The sequence below is a fragment of the Seriola dumerili genome, unplaced genomic scaffold, assembly GCF_002260705.1.
Source record: "Seriola dumerili isolate Sdu_G_001 unplaced genomic scaffold, Sdu_1.0 BDQW01000216.1, whole genome shotgun sequence".
Lineage (NCBI taxonomy): Eukaryota > Metazoa > Chordata > Actinopteri > Carangiformes > Carangidae > Seriola > Seriola dumerili.
Genome location: NW_019174471.1, coordinates 1,478,437 through 1,500,494, shown reverse-complemented (window position 1 = coordinate 1,500,494; position 22,058 = coordinate 1,478,437). Strand labels below are relative to the sequence as shown.

Below are 22,058 nucleotides of genomic sequence, written 5' to 3'. Positions count from 1 at the left end.
ATGATTTCATGAACATATTTGAACAGGTCTTGACAGATGGTAGAGACTTGATTGTTGATGAATTAAGCTGCCTCATCCATCCTATTTATTCCTACTGGTCCTATAGATTTATGATGGCACAGAATGCTGTATTGCATAGAACCTATTCAATCATTATTCAATTTGACTCTGATGTGGCCTCTATAAGAGTTCTCACCCTGACGTATTGAATGTGTATTGCATATATTATATTTTCATCCAGCACCTACATAGTAGTCCAGTCTGGATTTATAAAATGAATGTACAATCGTCAGGAACCGCCAGGAACAATCTTAACATTGGAAGCACATTGAATCAATACAGAATCAATAACTGAACATTCTTTACCTTTCACCACCATTTTAAATCCCTTTTTCCCAGAAGCCTTGTGTTTTAGGTGCATTGTGATCAAGGTCTGAAGTTTCACACACTAAGCAAGAAGCAACTAAATCTCTCAGAGTTCGCTGCAGCAGTAAGGTGCTCTTTCCCTTCTCCAGCTGTAATCCTTTGGGAAGATTTATCACCAGCAGCCTTTGTGAAGATCTCCTCACAAGGAATAGAAATTACCAAAAGTGTCAGGCTGTATTTTTGAGACCCAGGTTGGATTGAGGACCTGCTTGGCTTGTTCACTGCAACAATAATCTTGTTGCTGAATTATTTATGTCACCTAAAGAATTTGGGATTCTGTCCTTTATCCAAGACTCCAACAAAAACTTTTCTGATGAACAACTCCTATATACAATACTTGTACTGAAAAATAGTTTCCTTCATCTCCTTATAATGGACCCATCTTTGGTGAAATGTGGCCTTTTTTAGTGGCTTTCAAATGTAGTTGGAGACTGAGTGACAAAGTAGCCAACTTTGCTTTTTTAAACATCTTAAACTGCAAACTTTGTAATGAATAGTATTAGTTTTTTATGCCTTTGTATGGTTTCATTACTTTGGTTATTATTTTTTTCCAGTTTCACCTTTAGATTTTACGCTTACAGCGTCCTTTTGTTTAATTTTGTTAAAGCTGCGATTTACAGTGGATCTATTTTTCTGTGAGTGTGTTGATCTGGTTGGCAAGCTGCTTCATACATTTGCCCTCATGGCTAAATAAAGTTGTTTTTAATTGAACTGAACTGAATTCACAGCCACAGAGCGAAATGTTCTGGAAAAGAGCAACAGTCTGTTTATTTGATGCCACCTAATTGCTGAGACATGTGTTCAGATTCTTCCATCCCTGGACAGATCACCGCTCCTCTATCCCTGCTTCACCTTATCCTTTTCTCTAAATCTCTCCCCTTTCATTATCTTGCATCTGTTTCCCTTAATTCCCATCCACTATCCACCCCTTCCTCTATTTATCTCCTGTTTTTCTGTAATCCGTCCTTTCCACAATCCTTCTACCTATTTCCATCAATTTATTCATCCTCATCCTGCCTTCCAGCTGTCTTTTCCTTCATCCACCCTTTTCTGTCACAAACCTTTCCTCCTTCCCTCTAACCATCCGCATGACTATTTATGAGTGAAATATTCCTCACAGTGGGGCGCAGTAATGAAAGTAACAGGAGCTCTTCAGAAGCTTAAAACTCTTTAGTGGATGCCATCTATTAGCCTGACAGATACCCTAATGTAGCACAAACACAGTCAAAGTGCACACAGGCCGTATGCACATTGTTTAGTGTTCCCATAAGAAACACATGAGATTCACCTCACACAAACTGGAGACTTGCACTTTATTCATGAGTCATTGGAAGTAAAGAGGCAGAGTACAGGGTAATGAAGTATGTCCAAGTATGTTTTCGTGTGTGTGTGTGTGTGTGTGTGTGTGTGTGTGTGTGTGTGTGTGTTCAGGCATAACAGCAGCTCTCTGAGTACATTAAGATCATCCTTTGACATTGAGCAGAGGCCATGGAACTAAATGGCTCCTTCTACAGTAAGTGGTTTAGATAGAGACACAGATCAGAGCTTTGTGGGAGTCAGAGCTACCAAGGTTGCAGCTGCGGTTTACACTTTTGACCACAATTATAAACACACACATCCAAAGCTATGGGCGCACACACACACACACACACACACACACACACACACACACACACACACACACACACACACACACACACACACACACACACTTTTGAGCTGGAATTAAGATGAACAGAGAGAAGATAAGGAAGAGATTACACACTTCTAGCCATAATATTATAGTATTTCCAGTGTAACAGACCATTGACAGTAAAATGGCTTCTTTACTCTACAGTGAGTACAAATGTGAATGACCTATTTGGTGTGGTATACTAAAGAATGTATTGATTTTCATTTTCTTTTGATAGAGATTTATTTTGTGCTACTTCAATTTTATTTTGAAAGTGGGCCTCTTATTTTGAAAGCGACATATCAGCACGAGGCCCAGAATAAGTGAAACGGTCAAGAAACTGTCGTTAGACAGGTGAACTATATCTTCCAAAAGGTGAAATACAGTATTTATTTTTTATTGTTTAGCTCAGGGTTCCCACGAGGTTTCTGTTTTACAATGCAATTGAGAGTGAGTAACTTTACGGTGCCTGTGCAGTTTTATTAGTCGACATGTTAGAAAGACTGCTGTGTTAGTGCGCAGGTGATTTCCGTTGTTTTTAATTAGTACTTCAGGAAACGTCGAGAAATATTGTGATTGTATTCGCATGGTATGCATTTCCTCCCAAAACATGAAGTCTGTTCTCATAATATTTAGTGTTTGCCGGTAAAACGATTTCATTCACATAATTTTGTGACTTTTTTCTTGAAGAAATTTCGACCTGTTGCACAGCAGATATTTAGACTTGTTACAGCAGGAGAAGCACAGGTGTTACTAATGATGGCTCTGTCCCATTAAGACATTAAATGAGCCAGCATGCAGACCCTGGACCTGCTGAAACGAACTGGAATGCTTCCATTGTTAATGTTATTGATTATGTAATGATTACACCTGTGAGGTCTGTCCTTTTAATATTTAGTTGTGTTTGAATGTTTTTCTCTAAATCACAGAATCACTGTTAGAACAATACAACTTTAATCTTAAAATATAATGAATTCCATCTTGAAATCTTTCTCATAACAGTGGTTCTAATATTGCTTGGTTAAAGCTGAATTACATATACGTTGAAGATTCACACAGACTACATGTTTTACTTTTATGTGGATTGAAGTTTCCAATGTTAACTATTCCACTGTCAAATCATTTAAATACTGTGATGGTCATCTGCCTCAAGTTGAAACAGTTGTGTTGTATATGATTGTGGAGATTGTGTGTTTTATTCTGTGTAAAGTTTTTGCTAACCATCCATTCAAAGCTAACGCATCAGTAGGGTAAGCTATGAAATTCAAACAGGTAACAATGATGTAGGCATATGTATGGTGTCTTGCATATTCAGAGCAGGTATACGTGGTACATGGACTAAAGGGCATTTATAGTGCAAAGGGAAAACAAAAGATGTTAGTTAGATGCAGCCTACACACCAAACCTCATACACACATTTACACAAATTAGACTTTTGACTTAAATTATTCCACATGCATTAATTGTCCTTCTGTAACCCACACTTCAGTGCCATTGATTGAATGTTACTTTTGCTATCCAGGACAAACCTGACCAAGAATAAACTTCTCTCACTCCACCCACAGGTCGTAAGTTTGTCATCGCCAATGCAAGAGTGGAGAACTGTGCCATCATCTTCTGCAACGATGGCTTCTGCCACATGTGTGGCTACTCGCGCGCTGAGATCATGCAGCAGCCATGCACGTGTAACTTCCTGTACGGACCGGACACCAAGCGACTGGCTATTGCCCAGATGGCGCAGGCCCTGTTGGGATCGGAGGAGAGGAAAGTGGAGATCAACCTTTACCGCAAAGATGGTAGGACAAAAAAAACTTTTAGTGATTTGGGTGGTGGTTGTGTGAATGTAGGAGAGGGTGTGTAGACCTGTTTTTAGCTTGTTCGCATAAACAGGAGATGAATATGGAGCTGATCCCCTGGTGTGTAAAGACAGAACAGTGTCTGTGCTTGTTTGGGAAGGAAAGTGTGTGTTATTTACATAAAAATGAGAGCCGACAGTGATGTAGTCAGAGAAATGGACTGTACCAAAAAGGAGGTTTGTGTGTGTGTGTGTGCGTGTGCGTGTGTGCGTGTGCGTGTTTTGTGTTTGGAGAAGGACGTGGTTGTTGGATTCTGTATGAAAGATAACAAGCTCGGGAGAGCATATGCCATTTGAGTTGCTATTGGAATGGTAAGAGTACTATTGAAGGTACTGGAGTGTGAGTGTGCTTGTATGTGAAATGTTGAGGTGTTTGAATGGGTTTTGTCACTTGTTTCTCAGCTGGAGTCAGTATCTGTTTATGTGGTGTGTACAGAACATTTGGCACTCACCAGCTAATGTTTATGTGTGAGCTGTTATGTGTGAGTGATCTTACTACTGTTTACTGATAAGTCCATTTAGCATCTTCTGTCTCTTTTGCAACCTGTTAGTGCCAGATTTCTTGATGAGAATGAAAGTGCAGAAAATGCAGTATGGTGCTTCTGGTCTGTTTCCACATTGTGTTTAAATAAAGCTAATGTGTAGCTGTTGTTAGATTACACTTGATTCCTCATAAAACTAATTGAATCAAATTCTGCACATTCATATAAAAGTCACATCGAAGTTAAAACATTATCATGAAATAGCAACATTTTGAACAGACTTGAGTAACATTTCCAGTAATTTAGAGGAAAGTACATGGGGGAAACCCTTGTCGATTTCTCGCCAGTGGCAAGAGTGTATTTATGACCAGACACATGCCAACTGGACCAGCACCAGGTAACAGTATGCTGGTCTCTGCAACGATAGACAGCTTCCATGGCGATAAAGAGCTGCCATGGTAATAAAGTCAGTAACTCCCTGGGCTATGGCCAAAGCATCTGCTGGACATTTTCCACCTGTAGACAGACACCAGAACAGCAGGAGGAGGGAACAAGGGGGAGAGAGAGAGGGGGAGAGACAGATGGAGGAAAAGGTGGGAGGAGGAAAGGGCTTGAAACAAACTGAGGGGAGGAAAATAAGAGGGCAAGATGACTAAGAGGCAGGAGAACAGCACAGCTCTGAAAAGTGAAGAAAAACCAGTGGGTGAGACATGGGAGAAATAAAGTGAGAGAATAAGATAGAGAGAGAGAGAGAGAGAAAGAGGAACACAGCAACTGTCAGAAAGTGAGTTTCTCACACAGCCTGAAAGTGTTGCTGGTGGTGAGAGAAGAGAGTGAGCGAGACGGTAAAAGAGAGAGGGAGAAACGGAGATGGCGCCAGCTGTCTCCTCTCTCCGATACTTCTGAGGAGCGCTTTGCCAATTCAGCCCTCTACTCTGCAGCTTTCACTTTCCACTGTTTATACATGAGATGTGGACACACACATACACACACACCAGCACTCTGCTATACAAAAGTACCTCGTAAAAAACTAGGACCCTGTATATAGAATTACAGAGGTGTTGTCATTTCCGTCCCACAGGCTACGTCCGCCATGCTAACAACACATAGTTAAAGGCTTTGGAAGCAACAATATTTAATGCCTGCAAGGCTCTTGTGCCAGTGTGGGCTGCTAGCTGTAAAGCTCTTGTTGGCATACGGAGTGCACTAACTTGATTGCGCCCTGCCATTCTGCACAAATGATGAGAAATGATCATATTAACAAAAATGTTGTACCATTGTAGTTTTAGTAGCAAAGTGACTCATGTAATGACCGTTCTTCAAAGCAATGACTAATGTGAGTTCAGGGAGGGGCAGATGAGCCTGGCACAGCGAAGAAACACACATCGCCAAACAATATCACACACATTCAACATCTGGATTTAATATGGAAAAGTGTAAAGAGGGCTGATTATATTTGTCAGACTGATCATGCTTAGTGTTTCCATCAATGTATATCTATACAAATTTACATATCATGTTCAGACCGGAGCAGATGGGGGGGGCAACTTCTTTGCTCAACAGCACCCCAAAGGCAACAAACCTTTCTCATTAGCTTTGTACTATCACATTTTCCCTGCAGTTTCCTATAACAAAGACATAGGTTTGATTTCCTTGTAGACAAGGTAATGGCGTCATTCCTGATGACTGTCAGCTTTGAGCATCTGCTCTCTTGGCCCAAACAGTAGTAGAGGATTAGAATTCCCAGCTGCTCCATTGACCGTACTGTTAAAACTGTGAATATAGTGCAGGGCTTCACTGGGAAAAAAAAAGTGTGCACAGACAACCTACTCTTGAATAATAAAGGTTAAGAAAATAATGAATGATTTTTATTTATTTCATTTTTGATTAAAATTAAGTCAGAGGGACACAGTGATATATTTATTTTAGTAAATGTTTGTTGTCAGATGGGCTTTTGTACAGGGAAAAATAAATTCTGCTATTAGTCTAATTGGATTTATTTTATGCGGGTAGAAAATACCACATGCCGAGGTTGATGTTTTTGGATAGAATCAACAACATGAAGGAAGTGATGTCCCCTCTGCCAAGTCTGTCGATTGATTATATCATCAGGGCACCTACAGAGTGTTATCACTTCTGATAACATGACCATGTAACATCGGCTGGATAGTTGGCTGTGTTCAAATCATCATTCAGTTATTAAAGGCTGATTACAGTCAGTTTTAACCCATTATTAGGTTTCATACAGAAAATAACTATAATGGAGCTTAAAGCACAGATATTGTTATGTTTACCTGCAGTTTAATGTACGTTTCCTGCTTGCCTGGTTAAAATGATCTAAAACTATGTTTGATGCTGCACAATACTAAGACACTTGCCAGCCAATCAGAGGCAAGTATTTTCTGTTGCCATGGTTTACAGTTTTTAGCTGAAACTATAAAACTGATGGAGATGGTGTTGATTCCAAATCCTGGTTTGCTCACAACGTCGAGACATCAGCTAAACTTAGTCAAGTGATGAGTGTGTGCTACAGCAACTAGGAGAGTGATTTGGTTTTAGTGGAGGCTTGCGTCCTCTCAGTGCCTCATGCTCTGACAAATGGACAACAAAACCCTACAATATTGTGTCTTCTACATACTGACAATTGGTAAGTCTCTATAAGCAAGCAGGAAGGAAGTCGTGAGTGCTGAGAGGATTTAAGACCTGTTATCCTCTGTGGCGATGTGATGGAGCTCAGCTGACAGTTCCTAAAAGTACATCACCAAACACATAAGTACACTGCACCCTAGAGACTAGACATAACCCTCTCTCTGACTGAGGACTTGTTTGTCTCGTTGCCATGGAGTTAGAGAGGTCCTCATCATGCTGTCACAGTAACCAACGGACACTCTTTTGATTGGATGGAAAATGTCCGTTTGGCACTCCTCTTAATGGTTTGTACTGTAGTACAACTATGGATATATTGTAACTTGTGACTAAAAGTAAATGATTTGGAGCTTTTATTCATCACGATTATATTGACTGAAATGATACGTTATAGACGGAAAACTTTTCTGTCTTTGCACTGACCCAAAGCTTTTTGTCACTAGTAAAATCCTCATTGATTTGTACTCAATTAAATATAATGAAAGAATGAAAAATTATGCCCAGGAAGAGTGTTTGTTTTCTGTGTGTGTGTCAGTGGGCGTGACTCTGGCGGCTCTCTGTCATAGTCAAACACACAAAGACACAAACACAGGGTCTTAGGTAACCCCAGCGGGCCACCTTCAAGCCATCAGAGAGCCACTGATCGAACGCCGTGGACACACCTCATCCATAATGCACACAGCCAGGAAACATTATGCCACCTCCTCTTGTCCCCTTTGCCTCCTTCCTCTCCCCCCTCCTTCCTCCCTCGTCTTGCAAAGGCTAAGAGGAAAAAGAGAGAATAGCCTTTCCTTTGATCTCGAAAAGCAGCCTTAGCAATGAATGTGCAGATGTGTGTGTGTGTGTGTGTTTTACTTGTGTAGTCATGACCCACACATACATGCAGACAGAGAACGCACACACATGCATGAACACATTGCACACACACACTACGTGCACACAGAGGCTTCACCTGAGCCCATTTATCTAGTGCCAAGCTTAGGCATGAGCCTTCACGATGATAGATCTCCCTTCTCGCTCTCACGCTCAATTGTCCGACTCAGATTGCTCACCAGCTTAATCAATCATGCTCTCCAGGTAAACCGCGATACGAAAGTGCACACATGTACTCACCATGTAGAGGTTTTTGCTATACAATGGGCTACTGCCCCAGTTGGGTGTCACCTGTAAGGCTTTGAATCCTCTTGCTTGCACAACTATGCAGTTTTATGGTGACCTTAGGTTCACAGGGAAATATGGTCGTGACTAGGGAGGAGTTAAAGGAGAGCACAGGTGTCTGTTCTGTTGGCAAGACAGAAGAAAATAGTAGATTAGGAAGGAAGTGAATAAAACAGCAATCTGGTTTAACAGATTTTTCCTCTTTCTTACACTTGCACTTACACCGTTCTGTCTATCTCTGAATTGTAGTCATTTTCTCTGAAACTCGCTCTCTCCTCTTGTTTCTTATCTTTCTCTTCTCACTCTGTCTGATTGTGCATCACTGTTTGGCTCCCTCTCTTATGCTCGCTTCCCTTTTTCCCTCTCGGCTGTAGTTGCTTAACCTCACTATCTGCAGCTTCCCCTCCCTCCTGTTTCACTGACACCCAGTGTCTTTAACTTTCTCACAACCTTTGTCTTTCTGTTTCTGTCTGCCCAGGGAAGAGAGAACATTGCTCGCCATCAGCCTATACTAATATGACAGATTGGTCTCTAATGCAGGTTGTCTGCTTCAAGGGGCCATAAAGACAGCCATCATGAGCTAGATCAATTCAAGAATGTCACTCTACTTCACAAGATGGTTGCTTGGCAGTTCCTTTCTATAGCAGCAGAGTTAAGACAGGTGACAGAAATCCTTTGAATACAAAAGATTCCATGTGTTTTCTCTTCAGGGTAATGTACGCTTGTCAAACTGCCCCTGAAGTCCACAGAGAGTACAGCACAGAGCAGTCTGAAAGACGGCTATGAATACTAAGGCTGGGCGTTGCCACTGATTTCCTGAATCGATTCAGATTCACAAGGTTTCACTTCAATATCGATTCAGATATTTCAGTTGCAATACCAATTTTGCTTGAATATGAATGAGATTCTCAGAGAGCTAATGCTGTAAATTGTACCTGTAACTCAAGATATAGTAGGTAGGTAAATAATGTGCGTTGCTAACATACCCTGGTGCACCGGCTACAGTGCGTACCAACAGGTACACGTCTTCTTCGATCGGCTTCTTATGTTTTTGTCTCTCACGTGACCAGATGTCGTAGTACGAGACGGCTGGTCATGCAACACTAACGGGGTTAGAGCTTCACACACTGAGACTGTTAAAGCCATATATTAAAAGATCGATCTCAGGATTTTATGAATCAATACTGGATTATTCAAATGAAGATTTTTCTTTTTTTCTAATCAATACTGAAACTCAGACATAATTAATGCGTGTAACGATAGCAGCATTTATTACAGACCAAAGATGGTCTATTCATTTATTTTTGGCAGTGCAATTTCTTCATACGTTTCTTTATATTCATTTAGTAGAATTTTTCTTTTTTTGCTAAATACAATTTTTTTTCTTCTCAAACTAAAATATCTTTTACTTCTGCTTTGATTTGCTAATACACAGTGTCTGTCACTTGATGTCACTTTATTGCAGGATTCTTTGGTTTTCTTCTCTCACTAAGACTTTATGGTGGGAAATAACTGTTTTGAAATTCCTTCTACCTTCAATATTGAGTGTTTAGACACTGAGGCAAACATAGTCAGACTCATCTCTACTTAGTAAACTACAGCCTGAAAAAACAGAACATAAGGTACTTCAAAAGAATACTCACATGCAGTGACTACAAAACTGTTTAAAATTGAACTCATTGAACACATCACTGCATGCAGTGCACATGTACATGTCTGCGCACTTTTGCTTTGCTGTTCATTGTTTACTGTCACTCCACACAAGTGTCAGGGAGTGTGTTGAAAAGGAGAAGTGGCTTTCACAAGGCAAAACAATCAGCTGTGATGTTCTCAAACATGATGCTGGTGTGCAGAGAATTAAAATTTGATCGGTATTAAGGCGTTTGGCAGACAGACGTCAGAGGAAATGTCAGACAGATGGAGCCACATTAAAGATGAGTTAAAGCTAACTGTCCACTGGTCAGGACATCATGCTTGATCCCATACACATCAATGAGCAGTCATGCCTCTTCAGTCCAGGGAGCCAGGTGCACTGTACACCTCCTTTCTCATTCCCCATGGTTATCTGCCATCTGTTATAGAAGCTTAGTTGTGATGATCAACTCAGGAAGAGAATATCAATGCTACCTTATTTAAGCAAGGATTGGTTCAAAGTTAATAATAAATAATAATAATGACAATAATAATAATAATACATAAAATGGTACCAGTCTATCCATTAACATATGATGATATAACTATAAGGTACAGAGACGGAGGCAGGTGTGTCACAAGGGCTCTTTCTTTATCTTAACTGGATCAGGATCAGCTGTCCCCGTCTTTTGGGTAGTACTCAGGCTTTTGTGTGTGTGTGCATCCCATACATGACAAGGTCGGTCATTATTTCAAGTGCTGGGCTGTATGAATGGCAAAATACTTCATGCATTGGGACAGGACATTGGCTCTGAACATTCAAAGTCTCTTATACAGAATACTTGATATATAGGATTTTGTGAATGACATGAAGACTGTTGGCTTTGTTCACAGGTCTTACTCTTACCACTCTCAAGAGGATCCATGACTAAATGCAAGTTGTTTGAATGTCTCGTCATAAAACGTCCCTTCATGGCCGTTACAGACCAACTGGTTACAAGCAAAGCATTAAAACACAAACTTTGAAATCCTGAGGGAAAGTCTGTGAAATCACCGCCCCAGTTGCAGGCATAAGTATTAGTTTGCATGACTGCTAACAACCTCAAGACTGTATTAGGTGTGTTGTGGATCTTGAGAACTATCAGCAATCTATCTGACAATGTGAGTGTCCTTACAGTATTGTGCTGTGATAACGCAATGAGCCCTCAGGAGCAGGCTGCACTGTGCACTGTCTAGGGGGACTCTTGATTGCCTAGCAGCGGTAGCTAAGCAAAGCACTTAGAGACCTGCAGTCTCTAAGGGGAGGTGAGCACTCTATGCTGATGATTGCCATAGATGATCCCACCTGCAGCTAAGAGCAAATTACACGCAGACAAAAACCCTACTAATGCTATCAGCTGTCGCCCACGTAACAAGAATTGGCATCATGTTTTTGAACTGAAGGGAGAGGCATCCATTTTCAAAACAGAGATGGAAAGCTTTTTGTTTTGTGTCTGCACAAACGAACAAGATAATGACATGACTTTGCACTTTGTTACGTGGTGTAACAGGATAGAGCACAAATAGGAAGCTGGATTCAGACCGACATATGTACCTTGACACACTGTGTCAAACCTTCACTACAAATTCACTGGAACGTATGTGGTCCGTCACTCCATGTCTCTTTCAGTGTGACTCTTTGCATCTGCGTCCTCTGCTCACAGTGTGGGTGTTTGTGTCTGTGAGAGTTTGCATTTCCCTCCTTTTTTATTTTTTTGATGACACCCAAATTATGAATCATGACACGTCTAAGTGTAATAGTGCTGCGTTGTGTGTCCACCTCATTAGTCACCCAATGTGCTGTATCAGGCTGCTCTGAATGCTCTCACACACACACACACACACACACTCTTACACACAGTGAGGGGCCAAAGATGCACCATCAAAATCAATGTGGGCATCTACAATAAAACATGCTCTTGGTAATATGAAGTAGTGGTGTGTGTGTGTGTGTGTGTGTGTGTGTGTGTGTGTGTGTGTGTGTGTGTGTGTGTGTGTGTGTGTGTGTGTGTGTTTCTGGGAATGACATAATAGATAATATCTGTGCTACACAGCAGCAGCCCTTCACCCTATTAAACTGAGTCTGTGGAACCAAATTAAATTAAATTTAAGCAGTCATTTTACTCTTGCCCTGCGAATTATCTCATTTGAATATTCTGGTAATCCTGTAATGACGGGAATCAGCAGTTACAAATCTCTCACTTAGTTTGGAGTCCCAGTTTTTACAAGTTCAGCAATGTTCTGGTCAGGATACACACTGCAACTGCTTAGGCCTTTCCCCAAACCCTTTAATGATATGTATGAACATCATGGAGGGAATTGGTTCTGGTGTGCCGTAAACTACAAGTCACTCCATCACAGCAACGACTTCCTAAACACTGTTTTCACTCAAGTCTGACTCACACCAGAGCTGTGATGTGAGAAATCTGGCCAAGCTGACCTGATTTGGTGTTAAATGTCAAGCTCTAATATATGCTGAGTGAACCATAGTCTGATTCACTCTATGCTTGCATCTTGCTTAAATGTGCCTGAGAAATACCAGTGTGATTAATGTGAATATACTTGTGTGTGTCTCTCACCCAACACAACAACAATATTAGTTTTTTTATATTATTGGTGAAATAGTGTTAAAATAAATAAAAAGAATAAAAGAAATCCATGACAAAAATGACACCGAAGACAAAAGATTACAAAGATAAAATGATGACAGTCAGGAAGTGGGGATTAGGTAGAGAGTGTGTGTGTGTGTGTGTGTGTGTGTGTGTGTGTGTGTGTGTGTGTGTGTGTGTGTGTGTGTGTGTGTGTGTGTGTGTGTTTGCATTAGAGGCAGATATATGTATCTGTGTTTAGGGAGCCTGGACTGGTTAGTGTGTGGAGTCAGGATTCTGTATGTATCTATTGTTGTTGTTGTTATTATTCTCCCCGATGTATGAGATCAGAGTGTTGTAACAGAAGATATGTTTGAGGTGCTGTTGTGTTATCTGTATTTATCCAAAGAAGTCAGGATTGTTCCAGGTGAGTGTCTTTGCTGGGTGAGAGTGTGGTGTTAGTTATTCGGTGGCTGTCAGAGTTGTAGTTATGGTGGGGTTTCTCAAACAAGAATAGTGGTGCAATGAAACGGCTTTTGAAAGTGTGAAATAGTGATTTCTTTTCATAATGTTTGTTCTGTGTCTATCCAGGAGATTTTGAAGTAGCTAGTTTGATTCTAGGTGTCTTATATTTCCAATAGAATTTTGACAATAGGATTAATGTTGTGTCTTTTTTTATTTCTTGGATCATCACGCACGCGCATACGCACAAACACACAAACACACACAGTTTCTCGCATTTGGAGGCACTGAGGCTCGGCTTAAACATGCCTCAGAGGTGTCTGTATGGATACATGCAAGTTCAATATAAATAAGCTTTCTAAAAATGGTTGTCTTGAAATATGTGGACAGGTTTAGTCCATTACCTCCTGCTCCTCTTCCTCCCTCTGTGTTATGCCCTCATACTCGCTCTCTCTCTGGGTAATCTGCAACCCTACATCAGCATGCAAATGAGCACTGACTCTCCTCTTTTGAATTTGCAAATTGTGTTGATTGTCTCACAAATGAAGAGAAGTTACTTTGAAATGTTTTTGTGTTTGTGCCAAGAAGTCATTCATAACAAAACCTCGTATTTCACTCACAGAGGAATTCAGTTTGTGTTGTAGTTTGATTGACTCATCCTATTGTTTTAACCAATATTTTAACTAACATTTTGAATTTGTTAGCGTCATTCTCTGCAGAGTATCATTTGTTGCAACATGCACAGTGAGAGTGTCTGTGCCTGGATGGTCCAATAACACTTGTGGCAGTGTATGGGAGTTTTCAAAACTTTTCTATAACATCTCTTATTATATGGTCACCTACCGGCAGAGTCTTTGGTGTGCTGTCTTGTCTGGCATGATTAGCTTATTTTTCGAATGTCCGGTGCATGTTCTGCTGTCGTCCCTTTGGTCCCCCCCGTTTTACCCAGTATCACATATCCGGATCTGTTGTGGTGTTGGTCTCAAGGGGATGCGGTCTGGACCAGTCATCGGCGCGGGTCCTGAAAGCAGCTTTGCAATACGATGTATGTCCCTGAAGCTGATAGTCAGTTCCGGGCCAGCAGTGTGGGAAGCAGCAGGATTTGCCCCTCTGGCAGGCCTCCCTTCATGCAGAAGTAGACCCTTACTGATGGTCCAGAATCAGGCGGCATGTCTGGTGTTTGATCAGCTTAAGAGGGCGTATCACGCTGATGCTCACTGACCTCCACTGGTTACCCATGGCCGCCCAAATCGACTTCAAGTTCCTCCAAGGAATGTCATCTGGCACTGCCGTCCCTGCACACAAGACAACCTCAGTCCAGACTGTTCTTGTCTCTGGTTCCCAGATGGTGGAACAAGCTACCTAATGCTGTCAGAGCAGGAGCGTCCCTCTCTGTCTTCGAGAATCTCTTAAAACTAATTTCTTCCAAGAGCACCTCCTCTCCTAACACTTCTAACACCCTAAAAACTAGCAATTATTTTGCACTTTTGGTGCACTTCTTCTCTTCGTTAATACTTAGTACTTACATCAAGGTCTCCTGCTGCACTGAGGCTTTAGTGTCGTCCCTCACTTTTAAGTCACTTTGGATAAAAGCATCTGCCAAATGAGTAAATGTAAATGTGATGTAATGAGTTGCAATACGTTTTTCATCCTCTTGTATTTTTTTGTTCAAGCTCTGATTTTCTGAGCTGATGTTTTCGTTAAGGCCAGTGTAATCGGTAGTAGCTCTCTTTGGAAGAATTTTAAGGGAATTAGATGATTCAAGAAAAAAGCGCAAAGCATATAGCAAGCAGGGAGCTGAGGGAAAACATGTCTGTTCTGTTGCACATTCACATCCACGAGTCTGTAACTGGTCCAGTCTGTAATAACGTTTAATTGTAAATTGTCTTATATAATTGAAGGTGAGTAAAATTGCTGTCTGAATTTTAGGCCTGTTACAGCTGTATTTGTAGCACCAGTTATAGAAAATGTAAACAAAATCAATAATAATAATTAGCAATGTTAATATTACAGAATTATGTACTTTTTTATATTGTAAACTAAACTGAAAAGAACATTATGTTGTATGACGATGTCAGAGGTCTGAGAACTGGGTTTTAATCAGAGGTTTCTGCTCTGTGGTTGAAAAAGAGAACAGATGTAAAACATGAGAAATTTAAGTGTTAGCCTCTTTTTTGCACATCAGATCTATTCAGAGCCTTTTTGTCACTTGGTTTTGGGTCTGTGTGATTTCTCCATCTCTGGTTATGGTACACATTTTTGAAACTCTTACAGTCCTGTAGTCATGCAGTTGTGGATACATATATGTGTTTACGGTATACCTTGGTCTGTCCTTGCCTCTCTGTGTTGGTGTGTGTTTTCATGTGTGTACATTTGAGGTATATATCAATAAGTGTGTATGCATTGCTGCTATAATTAGAAAGCATTAATCTTGGTGGCATATTGATTTATCAAGAGGGGAGAGCTGATAGATACTGGAGCCCTCGTCATTACTTGATGACCTCAAAGCCCCGGGCTAACACACACACACACACACACACACACACACACACACACACACACACACCCACCCCCACACACACGTTTATCAATCCCTGTAGGGGGCACTCATTGACATAACCCATTTCCCAAGCCCCATGACCCCATCACTTCTAACCCTACTCTAACTTCTAACTCATGAACCTCTTTCCTGGACTTAGTGTGTGTGCGTGTGTTGTAGCAGTAAGAGATGCACATGAAGCAAAAATGAACAGTTGAGTATATGAGGTTTCAAAATTCATGTTATTGGGAATCCCCTCTGATGTCTAGTTTATTTGAAGAGGAAATGTCCTCTGCACAGACATCACATACATAACACCTTCTATCACTGTAATTTCATTCACTGCACTATAGTGTGTCTGCCTCTCTCTCTTCCTGCTTTTATCTGTCTTACATATCTTTTTCCTTCTCCCCTCTCCCTCTTCCACTGTCTTCCTATTTTAGTTTTGTCAAGACGTTTCCATGCTACATGGTGCTGCTGCACATGCAGTCATGTGACAGACGTATCAGTAGTTTAAAACCGGCTCTTCTTGCACTTTTATTGTCCTCAGACTCTGTTTCTTGCCACTCCAGGCAAATCTGAATATGCATGTGTACAGTATGTAAATTTGTGTCTCTGTCTCTCCCTGTTCAAGTTCATCGTGTGTGTGTGTGTGTATCTCCAAATTTGTGTACGTTGGGTTTGTGTGTGTAGAGAGAGAGATACAGGGGAGTGGGGAGACTGTTGTGGAAAGGTCTCAGTGGAAAGTGTGTATATGTGCGTGGAAACCTCAACTGTAATGTGAGTAGGGGTATCCTGTCCACTTACGTGTATCCCTCAGTTTGCTTTCTGACACACCTGCACACACACACAGAATTCAACTACAGCAGCAGTGTTTCGAGGTTTGCCATCAGAGCCAGCATCAGTTCTAAATCATTTTTTAATATCCCGAGCTGACACATTTATTTCAGAGCAAATGCTGTACGATCATCTTACAGGATATTGAAGGATATTTGTCGTATTAATGTCACTATTACATTTTTACATACATATTGAATCATTGATTGTGTGGACTCGACCAGGCTCAGTTATTACATCAAACCAGTGCCCACAACCTCACCCTAATGTAAACCTAAATAGATTTACTCAACCATTACCCTGAAAAATAGCCCCAAACCTTGCAACAGCTTCAGAAACTATTCAGACCCCTTTCCTTTTTTCCAACTCTATTGTGTTTTGGATTAAATGGATAAAATAGAGCCATTTTTGCCCATCGATCAATGACAAAGGGAAAATATTTTTTAAGACTTTTTTGCTTTAGTTTAGTTTAAAAATCTAAAACTGAAATCTTTCTTATTCACCAAAGTATTCAGACCCTTCACCATGGCACAGCTGTGGTCAGATGCATCCTGTTTGCTTTAATGATCCTTAAGATGTGTGTGGTACTTGATTGAGTTCACCTGTGGCAAATTGAACTAAGGTCTCACAATTCACACTGCATGTCAGGCCATGAAGTCCAAGGGACTAAGTGATATTACAATAAGAAATAATTCTAGGTCATGTCACCTCTACTGGTTTTACTCCTTACTTATTAGTAATAAGGTCTCAAAAAGTAAATAATGCATGCCATAGAATAATATTACAACTTTTCAAATCATTGTTCATATGTAAATATTGTATTTATAAAATGATGTAAAGACACAAAATAATGATTTGTGATTTTACACATCAGATTATGAGTCTCCTTGTCACACACCTACACACAGACAAGAAATGTGTCTGATTTGAGACCGACGGTCAGCCAGACACCATAAATGACAGACAAGGTGATAGATGGTTGTTTTTATACTGTGATAATAGGTGCAGGGAGTCTGCCTCCTTCCCTTATGGTCTTGTTAGCCTACGCAGCAGTTGTTCATCTTGCTCACTGGTACATATCTGTGCCACAGAGGAAGCCTGTTATACAACCAGTCAAGTCATTAAGCTGGTCCAATCAGCTTCAACTATAACACGTCATCTCACTGTACATGTAGTGATTACAGATATCCTGTATTTCTCAGTGATACTGCATGTGTTTTATGCCCTCTGACCTGGATAAGGAAACCAACACTGAACCCTGCCCTGTATTGTATGCTGATGTTCAACCTTCCTGTTCCTATAATGCCTGTGGAAAAGACTTATTTTTGGGGTGGTTGCAGCCAGTTAAAGTATAATGGCTGTTCATTTTTCTGTGTATTGACTATAATAATCAACTAATCATTTCAGAGCTTAGGTTTAAGTATGGACATGTACAGTGGCACTCCTGTTACCTACTGCATTAAAGGACAGATGCATCAGTGGTGGGTTATTGAATCCATCACCAGTGGAAAATAAGCTTTGCCCATTTTTAGATAAATCCTCATCATTCTGTAGGATGACTTCTGGAAGGGTGCAGACAATAGCCTGTCTCTGGTACATGGCTTGATGCTTTGCTTTAGCAACGCTTCCATAAAATCTGAGTCGACTTATGGATTCCTGCCATAGTGGCAGGTGGACCTAACAGAGCACTCATCAAGAGTGATGGACACACTGAGCCATGTTAGAGACAGTAATAGGGTGAATAGCTAGAGCTGGTCTGTTCCTATAGCTTTATTACTTCATTTGCCTGCGTGGCATCAGTCCATCAGGGCCTGTCAGTCAAGCCCCACCGCCGAGTGCCAGCCCTAATATCTGTCAGATGCGTTTCATTCCCCTCCAGGGTGCAAATGTTGCTATTGCTTCTTCACTCTGCTGAGCGCAGAGATGAAATGGCATTGAGGCATAATAAGAATGTTAAATAGAGTAATGTGTTATATTAAACAAAAGAGGCAATTTGGAATAGGCTATGTAAATTATATGTATGTATTTTGTGTGCTTTCATGTGTCTCATGTGAAGTCAAAGAGCATTCATCCTTTTGTGCATTTTATCGATTTCTTTGCACAGACAGACACAAGTGTTTGTACTCAAGCACAGTATATGTGTGTATTATGTGCATATAAAACTACTGTATATTGAAGGAATTGTGTGTTTAAAGTAGGTGTGAGTCCTGCACCACTGAGCGGCCGCTGAGATGTTTCAGAGATCTCCCACTGTGTGTGTGTGTGTGTGTGTGTGTGTGTGTGTGTGTGTGTGTGTGTGTGTTTGTGTGTGTCACACAAATAAATGCAAATCCTGCAACTTTGACACCATCACTGTTTATTTGAGACTCCTCGATGAGCGTGTGTGTAGGGTTGTTACCTGAACCGATACTTCGGTACCAAGTTGATGCCACGTGGCAAAAAACTGAATGGTACCCGTTTTTTCGTGGTATCGAAGACACCGAAAAGTACCGACACGTGACGAGATTGATAGTCACTCTCTTAGGAAAGTAACATAAGATTGACGTCCTATTGAGGGAGGCAGTTGAATGAGTGCTCGTCACGCCCGCTCATGTATCAGATTCTCATTGTACACAAGCAGGATGTCATTAACTCTATGAACAACTTATCTCATGGTGCAAAAGTTTCTTACCTCAAAAGTGACAGTAATCTACCAAAAACACGTGTAAAAGAACATTAACACTAATCACTGCATGACCGGCAACACGAGTGACTCGGAACACATTTAAGCAGTTTCTCCGGCACATATTCTGCCTCTGCCCAAGGGAGGATGAGGAGCGTGCACTACCAGGCTGCAGTCTAGCTGCAATAACAAATGGAAGATGGCGACAAGTTCAGGCACACAACCTGGTCCAGCTGCAGCACCTCGGCTCATCGAAAGAAAAAGCCTGAAGAGGCGCGTATGGAAATATTTTGCTTTCGAGGCGGATGATGAAGGGTTGATTATAGACCCGCAAAAGCCTGTTTGTAAACGGTTCCTTCGCACTTTCCAAACCACAGTTGAAATGCTGTGCAATAAAAAGTTTACTGCTTTTATTTTAGCAAAGTATTGTTAACTTTAAATACTTGAAGGCTACATACCACAGCTCTTTGTTTTTCGTTTTTTTATTTGTATTTTCCAATAAAGGAGTGAAAGAAAAGAAAATTTATTTATTTATTTATTTATTTTTAACCGTGGTATCGAAATAGGTATCGAGAATCGTGGAATTTCACTGGTATTGGTATCGACTACTAAATTTCTGGTATTGTGACATCCCTGTGTGTGTGTGTGTGTGTGTGTGTGTGTGTGTGTGTGTGTGTGTGTGGATGATAAACCACTGGTTGATGTAAAGCACAGGCCTGATTCACAGGGTTCCCCCTCTCTGTCTCTTTCTCATTGTCACAGTTACACAAACAAACAGAAAAGAGGAAGGCGATGCTCATAGAAATGTACTGTAGGAATGGGAGAGATATTTCTTCCTTTTTCTGGTCCACCTGGCTTTAAGCAGACTTGTTTTGACTATCCTATGCTGTGTTGCATCTCTGAAATAGTTTAAAGATCAAAGCAGCAGCAGCTTGTTGAAGACAATAAACTTAAAGACATTATTTTTTATTGACAGGCTGACTGACCTTTCAGAACAAGGACTGTGTGGAGACTGTGTCAGCTTTTTTTCTGTATGCAGCCTGTTGCAGTTGCTCCTGTTTGTTTGTTTGTTTGTTTGTTTGTTTGTTTGTTTGTTTGTTTGTTTATTTATTTTTCCAAATTTGCATCTTTCTGTTTTTTACTTTTTTGTCAGTATCTTTTTTTAAGCCGCTCACTCTCTAAACGTGTAGTAATGGGAGTTCTGGTCTGTTTTTTCACAGTGGACTTTCATTCAGCTACATTTCTGAATGCTATGATTCAACAACACTTCCACACAGCAACTCCTCAGTCTCCACTGACATCACATTGATAGGTTTTCCAATAGAATCACATTGCCTACAGCCTGACCTGGGCTGCAGTGTCATTATCTCAGATCTAAGATATTCAGTTCTGGTCTTGTGATGAGTATCCTCTAAATTCAGGTGATACATTTTGTGCATATTCATATTATATAAGGACTAATTGTGCTGTAAATATTAAACCTTTTGTTTGCCAGATGATGACCTGTCAAATTAAATTTGCAATGGGAGGAGCGTCTGCTGCTTAGACTGTGCCAAACACCACAAACAGATTCCCGGTTTGACTAATCCACCTGTCCTTGTCGCTTTCCCTGTAAAATTGAAAGCACTCATCAAAGTAGCATTCATCTGCACCATTCTCATTTGTCGCCTGCCATTATTCCTCACAGTGAACGCTAATGCCTTAAACAGTTTCTTTCTCTCTGCTGTTTCCCTACTGGAGGGCGCTAATGTTGTTTGTTTGCTGCTGCATACAGTACATGTCCATTAATATCGTGTGCCTGGCTTATTTGATTGCGTATTAGTTTCATTTAAATTAGAATTACTGCAGACCGTCGTTCCCCAGTGGCACAGCCCAAGGATAATAGTCTGAAACATTAGCTCATCTCTGTCACTCATTCCCTCTTTCTTTTGGTCCGGCCTGAGCAGAGTGGCGCCTCTCATGTATTTCTCACTCACATATTCGTGCATTCCCTCATTTGGCAGCGGTACACAGGGCAGCATGTGCTGCTCTCTCTTCTCCATTTTTTTTCTTGTCCATTTCCTCCCGTTTTCCCTTATCCTTTGTTCCCTCTCTTTCTTTCTGTCTCTTTTTGTTTTCCCATCCCTTTACAGCCTCCTTCTGCTTGCACTCTCTTACATAAAACTCAATTTATGCCTCTATCCAGTTCTTTCCTCCTTCCATTTGTCTTGTCCTGCTGGCTGGGGAATTAGTGAGGTGGGGCAAGAAAGTCCGATATCCAGCATCGACCCAGCTGTCTGCCTGCAGAAGCTTTAAAATGCAAAAGTATCAGCAGGTAAAGATGCCCCTGTCTCTTATTCCAGGACCTGCAGGACAGACAGCAAATGCTTTTTTTCCCAGATAAGCAGAGAGATCATCACAGCACTGTCGTAGCAGAGTTTTCAAACGGCCGTGTTCATGACTTCCTCACTGAGCACTGTATCAGTCTGCCCAGTCACCAGGCCACCTCATGCTATTCCCCCTGACACAATTCTTTTTAAATCTGGCTCTTAAAAGTGATTTTACTTCCACAAAGATTTTTTCCAAAACTTTTTGCATCTGTAGGTGTTTAAAGTACCTGTATTATTCACACTTTTTACTGTGGGAGCTCTTGAAAGCCATTGTAGAAACGTCACTTTTAATGACACAAAGTACGTGGTTGCTGTTGTTTGACATGATAATTAGAGTTGTTAAGGGGCTTTGGTGATGGGTACCACTGTTTTGGTGATGTTTTTTTTTTGTTTTTTTTGTTTAGTTTTTTTTTTAAATAAAAAAGTGATTTAAAAAAAGAGAAAAATGAAGAAATATTAGACTTTTCCCTCAGGCTTTTGGATTTCTGGGGATTAAACACAATGCTGCATTTGGAAAAGCCTTTTTTGGATTCTGTGATGTGTAACTTTATTGGTGATGGACAGTATTCTATTCACAATGTGACAAAGCACCAGACCTTGGCTTTCTTAATTTCTATAATTTAGTTAAATTGAGAGAAACCACTGGGTGTGGTCAGAGGTGCAACAGACTTGAACCCTCAACTAGAGAGGG

The 22,058-nt window shown here is 40.8% G+C and overlaps 1 protein-coding gene across 1 annotated transcript in view; it reads left to right on the top strand.

Annotated features, from left to right (window-relative positions):
* The window catches only part of kcnh2 (potassium voltage-gated channel subfamily H member 2), a 239,142-nt gene that overhangs the window by 21,813 nt on the left and 195,271 nt on the right, over positions 1–22,058 (top strand). Inside the window, exon 2 of the mRNA XM_022754018.1 lies at positions 3,664–3,894. Coding sequence (XP_022609739.1) covers positions 3,664–3,894 — 231 coding nt within the window. The remainder of the gene's footprint in view (positions 1–3,663; positions 3,895–22,058) is intronic.